We start from the raw sequence: 12,429 nt of genomic DNA, 5'->3' as shown, positions 1-12,429 counted from the left end.
CATTTGTTTCTAGGTATTTTTTGATTTCCTCTTTGATTTCTTCAGTGATATCTTGGTTATTAAGTAGTGTACTGTTTAGCCTCCACGTGCTTGTATTTTTAACAGAGTTTTTCCTGTAATTGATATCTAATAGAGCATTGTGGTCGGAAAAGATACTTGATATGATTTCAATTTTCTTAAATTTATCGAGGCTTGACTGGTGACCCAAGATATGATCTATCCTGGAAAATGTTCCATGAGCACTTGAGAGAAATGTGTATTCTGTTGTTTTTGGATGGAATGTCCTATAAATGTCAATAAAGTCCATCTTGTTTAATGTATCATTTAAAGCTTGTGTTTCCTTATTTATTTTCATTTTGGATGATCTGTCCATTGGTGAAAGTGGGGTGTTAAAGTCCCCTACTATGATTGTATTACTGTCGATTTCCCCTTTTATGGCTGTTAGCATTTGCCTTATGTTTTGAGGTGCTCCTATGTTGGGTGCATAAATATTTACAATTGTTATATCTTCTTCTTGGATTGATCCCTTGGTGTCCTTCTTTGTCTCCTATAATAGTCTTTATTTTAAAGTCTATTTCGTCTGATATGAGAATTGCTACTTCAGCTTTCTTTTGATTTCCATTTGCATGATGTATCTTTTTCCATCCCCTCACTTTCAGTCTGTATGTGTCCCAAGGTCTGAAGTGGGTCTCTTGTAGACAGCATATAGATGGGTCTTGTTTATGTATGCATTCAGCCAGTGTATGTCTTTTCATGGGAGCATTTAATCCTTTATATTTAAGGTAGTTATCAATATGTATGTTCCTATTACCATTTTCTTAATTGTTTAGGGTTTGTTATTGTAGGTCTTTTCCTTCTCTTGTGTTTCCTGCCTAGAGAAGTTCCTTTAGAATTTGTTGTAAAGCTGGTTTGGTAGTGCTGAATTCTCTTAGCTTTCGCTTCTCTGTCAAGGTTTTAATTTCTCTGTCTAATCTGAGTGAGATCCTTGCTGGGTAGACTAATCTTGGTTGTAGGTTTTTCCCTTTCATCACTTTAAATATGTCCTGCCATTCCCTTCTGGCTTGCAGAGTTTCTGCCGAAAGATCAGCTGTTAACCTTATGGGGATTCCCTTGTATGTTATTTTTCCCTCGCTGCTTTTAGTATTTTTTCTGTGTATTTAATTTTTGATAGTTTGATTAATATGTGTCTTGGTGTGTTTCTCATTGGATTTATCCTGTATGGGAATCTCTACGCTTCCTGGACTTTATTAACTATTTCCTTTCCCATATTAGGGAAGTTTTCAACTATAATCTCTTCACATATTTTCTCAGTCCCTTTCTTTTTCTCTTCCTCTTCTGGGACCCCTATAATTCCAATGTTGGTGCGTTTACTGTTATCTCGTAGGTCTCTAAGACTGTCCTCAATTCTTTTCATTCTTTTTTCTTTATTCTGCTCTGCAGTAGTTATTCCAATAATTTATCTTCCAGGTCACTTATCCATTCTTCTGTCTCAGTCATTCTACTATGGGATTCCTTCTAGAGAAGTTTTAATTTCATTTTTTGTGTTGTTCATCATTGTTTCTTTGCTCTTTAGTTCTACTAGGTCCTTGTTAAACGTTTCTTATATTTTCTCCATTCTAGTTCCAAGATTTGGGATCATCTTCACTATCATTACTCTGAATTCTTTTTCAGGTAGACTGCCTATTTCCTCTTCAATTGTTTGGTCTGCTGGGTTTTTACCTTGCTCCTTCATCTGCTGTGTGTTTCTCTGCTTATCATTTTGCCTAACTTACTGTGTTTGGGGTCTCCTTTTCACAGGCTGCAGTATGTAGTTCCCGTTGTTTTTGGTGTCTGCCTCCAGTGGCTAAGGTTGGTTCAGTGGGTTGTGTAGGCTTCCTGGTGGAGGGGACTAGTGCCTGTGTTCTGGTGGATGAGGCTGGATCTTGTCTTTCTGGTGGGCAGGACCGTGTCTGGTGGTGTGTTTGGGGGTGTCTGTGACCTTATTATGATTTTAGGCAGCCTCTCTGCTAATGGGTGGGGTTGTGTTCCTGTCTTGCTAGTTGTTTGGCATAGGGTGTCCAGCACTGTAGGTTGCTGGTTGTTGAGTGGAGCTGGGTCTTAGCGTTGAGATGGAGATCTCTGGGAGAGCTTTCGCCGTTTGATATTACGTGGAGCCGGGAGGTCTCTGGTGGACCAGTGTCCTGAAGTTGGCTCTCTCACCTCAGAGGAACAGGCCTGACACCCGGCCTGAGCACCAAGATCCTGTCAGCCATAGGGCTCCATCTGTTATTTCTCTCTTTTTTCTGTTTTTTTCCTCAAGAAAAAACCCTCTTCCTCCTGTTTTCTGTTTATCTCCTGTCTTCTTTGTACATTTTTTCTTGATTGATCTCCCTTTCACTTTCACCCTGTAGCTCTCTCTGGGCTTCTATTTCTACAGCAACAATGGGACTCTGGATGTTGTGGGCCACTTTTTTTGCCAATTGGCCGAGGAGAAGTGTTTGTAGGCGGATTGTTAACCACTGTGCCACCAGGAAAGTCCCTCTCTTTTTTTAATAGTTAAAATTTACCTTAATTTTGATCTCTTCCCTCAAAACTGTGAATTCTTTCATAAAGCAACCCTGATAGTTACAATTCCTCATAAACCACTCCTGATAACTTGAATGCTATTGAAGAAGTAAACTGCTCAATTCTTTCTTTCTTAAATGCAGTAACTATATAAATTATCTCATCTGTTATCTCAAAAATCCATATTATACTCAAATAAAAAGAGGGTCAGCAGACTAAGTCTTTAGAAAGTTATACATCTCTAATTTTGTGAGTATAAAATTCTCACATAGACTTTTATTAAAAGGGAAATTTTTGCACAATGAATTTAACAAATACCTTCTAAATTCACTTATAGAGAACTTTCTTTCATAAAATAAAATCAAAACAAAATAGGTAGAATTACATGCTCTTTTGTTTAGAGGCTTTAGAAATATCAATATATCACCATTAGTTCATTACTCCATCTCTTACGTCCGGCATAACACCTGGCCTACAACAGGCACACAGTGAATAACTGCAGAACTAGTGAGTGACAGTCTGAAATGTGAGAAATCAAAAGTGACAAAATCCTAGTTTTTACAAAATACCTCATGTGAATTAGATTAAACCACCAATAACTGTAAATTATCAGCAGTGTCTGTCACTCTCATTCTAATTTCACCTTCCCCCTCTACCATACCATCTGGCAGGGAAAAACTGAGTTGCTTAGAGGCAGAGCTGGAACAATGGATAGAGTCTTTTCCTGTTACTGAGTTATGAAAGCATTACTACTGTGAATAATACAACTACACAAGATCCAAAAATATATAAATTCTTGTTATAGGGATTATATTTTTTCATGCTTACCGATGACTTGACTTTTGCGGGATCAACTTTGTCATAAACTGGAGTGCAGTACACAATCAGCATAAGGAGACTCAGCAGAAAGGCACTGCAGCTTACAAATTCGAAAAAGTAAAGGCCTCCACACAAAGTACATTGTGACACAACTTCCTCACAGATAAAGGCCAACAGAGACAGCACCTACAAAAGAAACAAAACATTTTGCTTAAGTGTTTTTCAGGGAAACCTACAGTATTCAGAAAACACCACCTGTTCACTCAAATATTTATCAAGTGGAGACTCGGCAAACAAGATTACTGAATGAACCTGATCTACACATAATTTACACTCCAGTTGCCTTGAAGGGAATATAGGTACACAGATAATTAACTACCTACTGTGTGCTAAATGCTAGAATACGAGAAATCCGGGGTGTTGTTATAAAAGCACACAGAAAAAGCACTCAATCTGGAGGTTGGGAAAGGCTTCCTGAAGGAAAGCTGAGACCAGAAGGACAGTAGAGTCAGTTGTGGGGTGAAAGATAGGGGAAAAAGTTCCAGGCAGAGAAGCAGTGCACAGAAAGACCTAGAAGTGAGAGAGCTCGGTACCTTCCCACGCCAACCACACACAGATATCCCACAAGCCCCACTCAACTGTGAAAGTGAGTTGAGTCAACATGGCTAACATGTCAGAGGGGAGGGGATGGCAGCACTGAAATCATGAAATGAGACCAGAGAGGTAATAAGCAGAGGCCAGATCTAAATGCCTCCTTTTACTAGTTTAAGGAATCTGGATTTTAAGCGTTTTTAAAGCAAAGAGGTAGGGACTTCCCTGGTGGCGCAGTGGTTAAGAATCCGCCTGCCAATGCAAGAGACATGGGTTTGAGCCCTGGTCTGGGAAGATCCCACATGCCATGGAGCAACTAAGCCTGAGCGCCACAACTACTGAGCCTGTGCTCTGGAGCCCGCGAGCCACAACGAGTGTGCCCACGTGCCACAAGTACTGACGCCCGCGCGCCTAGAGCCCGTGCTCTGCAACAAAGAGAAGTCACTGCAATGAGAAGCCCGCGCACTGCAACGAAGAGTAGCCCCCGCTCGTCGCAACTAGAGAAAGCCTGCATGCAGCAATGAAGACCCAATGCAGCCAAAAATAAATTTTAAAATAATAATAAATAAATAAGTGTATAAAGCAAAGGGGTAACATGATCAGGTTTATGCTTTTAGTAGTTCTTTATAGCTACAATATAAAGAAGGGATGGGGAGGAGAGCCAGGGTGGGGCTGGAGACGGGGAGGGGGAGACAGTGGGGGAGGGCAAAACTGGGGCTGGACACCCAGTTGGGGAAGCTGATGTCAGAAATCAGAGGAAAGACAGTGAGCAGGGTAGTAGTAATGGACAAGAGTGAAATCACTGGAAGATGCAGTAGAAGCCCTCATCAGACAGGATGAATACAAATGGAATAGGAAAGAAGTTAATACATATATGCTTAAACCATTTTATTTTCATTTAAAACAAAAGGCACATTTATTTATTCAGTCTTTTGAAGTGGGCCTTTTCTTTGAGAATGCACCTGACTGGAATTCCTCATCATGTTTTCTGCATTAATCACTTCCATCATTTATGACTACCACTTCCAGACTGATGTTATTTGAAGTGGAGCAAGATCTGGGACACCTGAGAAGCAGCGCACAGAATCCTTCTAGAGTCGGACTAGTTTTACTAGCCTTTCACAGTTGCCTTGCTCTTACTTAATTCCACTGCAAGTATTTTAGTAGCTTTTTTCGTCTTTCCAAAGCATTCAATTTATTTTCATAGAAACAATTCCTTTTCACATTCAATTTTAGTCTTGCAGTTATTTAACTGGCCATAAAAAGTATAATTTTGGGGAGTTCCCTGGTGGTCCAGTGGCTAAGACTGCACTCCCAATGCAGGGGGCCGGGGTTCAATCCCTAGTCAGGGAACTAGATCCCCCATACTGCAACTAAGAGTTTGCATGCTGCAATGAAGATCCCGTACGTGGCAGTGAAGATCCCACGTGCCACAACTACGACGCGGCGCAGCTAAATAAATAATTTTTTTAAGTATAATTTTTATGCATTTGTATTTAATGGAGAACAGTTATCTCTGGCTAATTTGGCAACTCAATTAAATGCAGGTGGTTTTAACAGCGCTCCCACTGTTGTGTGATGTGGTATTAACACACTGGTGCCTCACTGAAGAAAGAAGAGTTTTTCTTCTTCTTTTTAAGAGGCAAGGGTGCTGGGAAGAGAATAAATTCCAGAAGAGTTAGGTGGAGCTGGCTAGGAGGCAAAAGGATATATGGGTCTGGAGCTCAGGGGACAGGTCTGAGGTGGAGACTAAGATGTAGGAGATTACCCAGAATGAGGAAAGTCGGCCCTCTGCAGAACTGTGAGGAACCCCAAGATTTAAGGGATGAGCAGAGGGGGAGACAACAGCAAAGGACAATTAGGAGCAGCAGTCCAAGGGGTAGTCGATCAAGAAAAAAGTATTTCTACTCAGAGCAAGTAATCAAGAGTGCTGAATGCTACTCACAGTACTGAAACGCTTACATGAGTCTGAGCTACAGGGTTGCTGGTGACATCAACAGGACCATTTCAGTGTGCTCAGGGAGGCAACCTAGATTACTATACTGTACACTGGAAGTGAGGGCTGGACAAGGCAGTGCAATAGAGACAGCCCAGTCACCCAGTGCAGCTTTGAGTGGCCAGATAAAGGGTAGTAGTGGATGAGGTCAAAGGGAAAGGAATTTCAAGACAGGAGAGAACTGAGCATGTTTAAATGCTTAGACAGAAACCTGTAAGATGTCTAAAGACAGAGAAAGAAAAGAGGATCTCTAAAGGCAAGATTCAGGGCTCAACGTGTGAGGCTAACTCTTCTCTAGAAATAGGAAGGAAGAGAGAGAAGAGATTCACTTGTGCAGTTTGTGTGGGTTTTGTAGAAGCTAAGGGAATTTCCTTCTGGGTATTAAACCATCAAAATGACTGATGACCCAAGTCAAAGCCTTTTGGGAAATGCCGTCTCACACAAGTCAGGCCAGCAGGAGCCACCAGATATATTAATGGCAATAAAACTGCTACCAAAATCAACACATACGTTAAGTAGGCAATCAAAATTTTATCCTACGAAACACTTTCATCAAATCAGAGGTCAATAGTACAGCCACTCTGGAAAACAGTTTAGCAGTTTCTTTAAAAACTAAGCATGCAACTGCCATATGACCCAGCAACTGCATTCCTACATTCTGTATATGACCAAGAGAAATGAAAACTTACGTTCCTGCAAAAACTGATACATGAAAGTTCATAACATTTTACTCATCAGAGACCCAAACTCTAAACACTACAGATGTCCTTCAATGGTTATACAAACTGTGGTAATCCATACCATGGAATACTACTTAGCAATAAAAAGGAACAAACTTGGTATATGCAACAATCTGGATGAGTCTCCAGAGAACTATGCAAAGTGAAAAAAATCCAATCTCCAAAGGTTACATACTGCATGACTCCATTTATATAATAACAAAGCTTATAGAGATAGAGAACTAATTAGTGGTGGCCAGGGGAGAGGGGAGAGGTGTGGCTATAAAGGGGTGGCACGAGGGAACCACACGGTGATGGAACAGTTTTGTTTTTTCTTTTTTAATTTTTATTGATTTATTTATTTATTTTTTGGCTGCAATATTTCTTCGTTGCCGTGTGTGGGTTTTCTCTAGTGGCGGCGAGCAGGGGTTACTCTTCATTGCGGTGTGCAGGCTTCTCGTTGCGGTGGCTTCTCGTTGCGAAGCATGGGCTCTAGGTGCGCGGGCTCACTAGCTGTGGTGCACGGGCTTAGTTGCTCTGCGGCATGTGGGATCTTCCCGGACCAGGAATTGAACCCATGTCCCCTGCACTGGCAGGTGGATTCTTAACCACTGCGCCACCAGGGAAGTCTGATGGAAAAGTTCTGATTCTTGATTGCAGCAGTGATTTAGGAAGCTACACTTGATAAAAGAGCATAGAGGTACACACACACACACACACACACACACACACACGGATGCAAAGGACCTCCCTTTACATTTTGTTCTTGCAAGTTCCTGTGATTCTATAATTATTTCAAAATAAAAAAAAAAAGTCAAATCCAAATTGGCATCTAAACCTCTAAGGGATTTCCCCCTTCCTGTTGGCAATACAAAATTCATATATTCCCACAACTGAAAAAGAATGCATGTAAGGATGAAAATAGGTCCTATTGCTGTGATTTCCTGTAAGTTAATGAGGCATAAAATGGTCCAGAATATCCCAAACAACTTCCTCACATCAGACAGATGTTAGGCGAGGCGTTCCCAGTCACCGCACCACAGGATAAAGCAACACATCAAGCCAAGTCCCAAAAGGTCATTGTGTAAAAGTACTTCTTCACCTGTAATTATAATTACAAGAGGAGTTTTTATAAGTCTACAGTATAATAAGATACCAAATGTCTTAATATTCCATTTGCTTTATTCTTGACTCTATGTTAAATCTTGTCCAAGTTTTAGGAGTTTCTCTATGAGACATTTGCAAAATACACCTGAGGTGTATGAAAGTCAATTAACTATGAGAAGATATGAGCCTAAAACTCTAATAGGGGTGTGAGAATAGTTGATCTTGAACCATTCTTCTCTACAATAATGAGATTATGAGGAACACTCATCAGTGCAGGCTATAAGACAATAAAATCTTATCTGTAGTAGAGACACAGACTGCTTATCTACTCTCCCTAAGAAAAGGGCAGGATCCAGCTGGGCCAGAAGCAATCAGTGACAAGTCATTACAAGACCTATTCCAAACTTATTAAAGGAGTCATTCTTACTGACCTTAAGCCCTAAAGCAGTATCAAGAGGAGGGTTCTGCATGGACATCTTAGAGAATGAAGGGGTAGTAGATCAAGTTTGGAATTTACTAGTTCCTATTCCCAGATAAAGGCCATGAAATTAACACGACAAGCTATATTCAGTATGAAAATTTCTCTTGACTCCCCATCTCTGATGCTACTAACCTTCCTTTAAAATCTCCCACAGCACTGTACAGTCTCTAATACCAAATAAAGGGATCATTTCACAATATATACAAATATCACATTATTATGTTGTACATCTGAAACTGTTACATGTCAATTATACCTCAATTTAAAAAATAAGTTAGAGGGAGGCCTTCAAGATGGCAGAGGAGTAAGATGTGGAGATCACCATCCTCCCCACAAATACATCAGAAATACATCTACATGCGGAACAACTCCTACAGAACACCTACTGAACTCTGGCAGAAGACCTCAGACCTCCCAAAAGGGTGCACGAGGAGAGGGGATTCAGAGCACTGCCTAAAGGAGCTCCAGAGATGGGCGTGAGCCATGGCTATCAGCACGGACACCAGAGACGGGCATGAAACGTTAAGGCTGCTGCTGCAGCCACCAAAAAGCCTGTGTGCAAGCACAGGTCACTCTCCACACCTCCCCTCCCGGGAGCCTGTGCAGCCCGCCACTGCCGGGGTCCTGTGATTCAGGGACAACTTCCCTGGGAGAACACACGTGCAACTCAGGGACTGTTGCAATGTCACGCCAGCCTCTTGCTGCTGCAGGCTCACCCCACATTCCACACCCCTCCTTCCCCCCGGCCTGAGACAGCCAAAGCCCCCTAATCAGCTGCTACTTTAACCCCATCCCATCTTGGTAGGGAACAGACGCCCTCAGGCGACCTACACGCAGAGGTGGGCCCAAATCTAAAGCTGAACCCCAGGAGCTGTGCGAACAGAGAAGAGAAAGGGAAACCTCTCCCAGCAGCCTCATGAGCAGCGGATTAAATCTCCACAATCAACTTAATGTACGCTACATCTCTGGAATACCTGAATAGACAACAAATCATCCCAAAATTGAGGCGGTGGACTTTGGGAGCAACTGTAGACTTGAGGTTTGCTTTCTGCATCGGATTTATTTCTGGTTTTATGTTTACCTTAGTTTAGTGTTTAGAGTTTGTTATCATTGGTAGATTTGTTTACTGATTTGGTAGCTCTCTTCCTCCTTTTTTTTTGAGATATATTTTTTTCCTTTTTCTCTTTTTGAGAGTGTGTACGTGTATGCTTCTTTGTGTGATTCTCTCTGAATAGCTTTGCTTTTACCATTTGTCCTACGGATCTGCCAGTCCGTTTTTTGTTTTTGTTTTTTTTTAGTATAGTTTTTAGCACTTGTTATCATTGGTGGATTTGTTTTTTTGGTCTGGTTGCTCTCTTCTTTCTTTTTTTTTTTCGTTTTTTTACTGCTTTTTAACTTTTTAAATAATTTATTTATTATTATCATTTTTTTGCAGTATGCGGGCCTCTCACTGTTGTGGCCTCTCCCATTGCAGAGCACAGGCTCCAGACGCACAGGCTTCAGCGGCCATGCGCACGGGCCAGCCAGTACGTGGCATGTGGGATCTTCCCGGACAGGGGCACGATCCCATGTCCCCTGCATCGGCAGGCGGACTCTCAACCACTGCGCCACCAGGGAAGCACAATAATTATTTTTAATTTTAGTAACTTTATTTTATTTATTTTTTCTTTCTTCCTTTCTTTTTTTCCTCCCTTTTCTTCTGATCCATGTGGCTGACAGGGTCTTGGTGCTCCGGTCAGGTGTCAGGCCGGTACCTGTGAGGTGGGACAGCCAAGTTCAGGACACTGGTCCACCAGAGACCTCCCGGCTCCATGTAATATCAAACAGCGAAAGCTCTCCCAGAGATCTCCATCTCAACGCTAAGACCCAGCTCCACTCAACAACCAGCAACCTACAGTGCTGGACACCCTATGCCAAACAACTAGCAAGACAGGAACACAACCCCACCCATTAGCAGAGAGGCTGCCTAAAATCATAATAAGGTCACAGACACCCCCAAACACACCACCAGACACGGTCCTGCCCACCAGAAAGACAAGATCCAGCCTCATCCACCAGAACACAGGCACTAGTCCCCTCCACCAGGAAGCCTACACAACCCACTGAACCAACCTTAGCCACTGGAGGCAGACACCAAAAACAACGGGAACTAGGATCCTGCAGCCTGCAAAAAGGAGACCCCATACACAGTAAGATAAGCAAAATGAGAAGACAGAAAAACACACAGCAGATGAAGGAGCAAGGTAAAAACCCAGCAGACCAAACAATTGAAGAGGAAATAGGCAGTCTACCTGAAAAAGAATTCAGAGTAATGATAGTGAAGATGATCTCAAATCTTGGAACTAGAATGGAGAAAATATAAGAAACGTTTAACAAAGACCTAGAACAACTAAAGAGCAAACAAACAATGATGAACAACACAATAAATGAAATTTAAAAGTCTCTAGAAGGAATCCACAGCAGAAAAACTGAGGCAGAGGAACGGAGAAGTGACCTGGAAGACAAAATATTGGAAATAACTACTGCAGAGCAGAATAAAGAAAAAAGAATTGAGGACAGTCTTAGAGACCTCTGGGACAACAGTAAACGCACCAACACTGGAATTACAGGGGTCCCAGAAGAAGAAGAGAAAAAGAAAGGGAGTGAGAAAGTATTTGAAGAGATTATAGTTGAAAACTTCCCTAACATGGGAAAGGAAAAGTTAATTCAAGTCCAGGAAGTGCAGAGAGTCCCATACAGTATAAATCCAAAGAGAAACATGCCAAGCCACATATTAATCAAACTATCAAAAATTAAATATAAAGAAAAAATATTAAAAGCACAAGGGAAAAACAACAAATAACATACAAGGGAACCCCGTAACGTTAACAGCTGATCTTTCAGCAGAAACTCTGCAAACCAGAAGAGAGTGGCAGGACATACTTAAAGTGATGAAAGGGAAAAACCTACAACCAAGATTAGTCTACCCAGCAAGGATCTCACTCAGATTAGACAGAGAAATTAAAACCTTTACAGAAAAGCAAAAGCTAAGAGAATTCAGCACTACCAAACCAGCTTTACAACAAATGCTAAAAAAACTTTTCTAGGCAGGAAACACAAGGAAAAGACCTACAATAACAAACCCCAAACAATTAGGAAAATGGTAATAGGAAAATACATATCGATAATTACCTTAAATGTAAATGGATTAAATGCTCCCACCAAAAGACACAGACTGGCTGAATGGATACAAAAACAAGACCCACCAACATGCTGTCTACAAGAGATCCACTTCAGATGTAGGGACACATTCAGACTGAAAGTGAGGGGATGGAAAAAGATACATCATGCTAATGGAAATCAAAAGAAAGCTGGAGTAGCAATTCTCATATCAGATGAAATAGACTTTGAAATAAAGACGATTACAGGAGACAAAATGGACACTACATAATGATCAAGGGATCAATCCAAGAAAAAGATACAACAATTTTAAATATTTATGCACCCAACAGATGAGCACCTCAATACATAAGGCAAATGCTAACAGCCATAAAAGGGGAAATAAACAGTAACACAATCATAGTAGGGGACTTTAACACCCCACTTTCACCAATGGACAGATCATCCAAAATAAAAATAAATAAGAAAACACAAACTTTAAATGATACATTAAACAAGATGGACTTAATTCATATTTATAGGACATTCCATCCAAAAACAACAGAATACACTTTCTTCCCAAGTGCTCATGGAACATTCTCCAGGATAGATCATATCTTGGGTCACAAATCAAGCCTCAGTAAATTCAAGAAAATTGAAATCGTATCAAGTATCTTTTCCGACCACAACGCTATGAGACTAGATATCAATTACAGGAAAAACTCTAAAAAAAAAAAAAAAAAAAACACATGGAGGCTAAACAATACACTACTTAATAACCAAGCTATCACTGAAGAAATCAAAGAGGAAATTAAAAAATACCTAGAAACAAATGACAATGAAAACACGATGACCCAAAACCTATGGGATGCAGTAAAAGTAGTTCTAAGAGGGAGTTTACAGCAATACAATCCTACCTCAAGAAACAAGAAATATCTCAAGCAACCAAAAGTTACACCTAAAGCAATTAAAGAAAGAAGAACAAAAAAGCCCAAAATTAGCAGAAAGAAAGAAATCATAAAGATCAGATAAGA

General features: G+C 40.9%; 1 protein-coding gene across 2 annotated transcripts in view; it reads right to left on the bottom strand.

Moving 5' to 3' along the window:
- CMTM6 (CKLF like MARVEL transmembrane domain containing 6) overlaps positions 1-12,429 on the bottom strand; it is a 73,115-nt gene that overhangs the window by 22,264 nt on the left and 38,422 nt on the right. For both annotated transcript variants that reach the window (XM_030830048.3, XM_070046676.1), the window contains one exon: positions 3,373-3,549. In XM_030830048.3, coding sequence (XP_030685908.1) covers positions 3,373-3,549 — 177 coding nt within the window. The remainder of the gene's footprint in view (positions 1-3,372; positions 3,550-12,429) is intronic.

The sequence above is a fragment of the Globicephala melas genome, chromosome 11 (genome assembly GCF_963455315.2).
Source record: "Globicephala melas chromosome 11, mGloMel1.2, whole genome shotgun sequence".
Classification (NCBI taxonomy): Eukaryota; Metazoa; Chordata; class Mammalia; order Artiodactyla; family Delphinidae; genus Globicephala; species Globicephala melas.
Note: the sequence above shows the minus strand (reverse complement) of the source record. Positions and strands in the feature narration are given on the sequence as shown.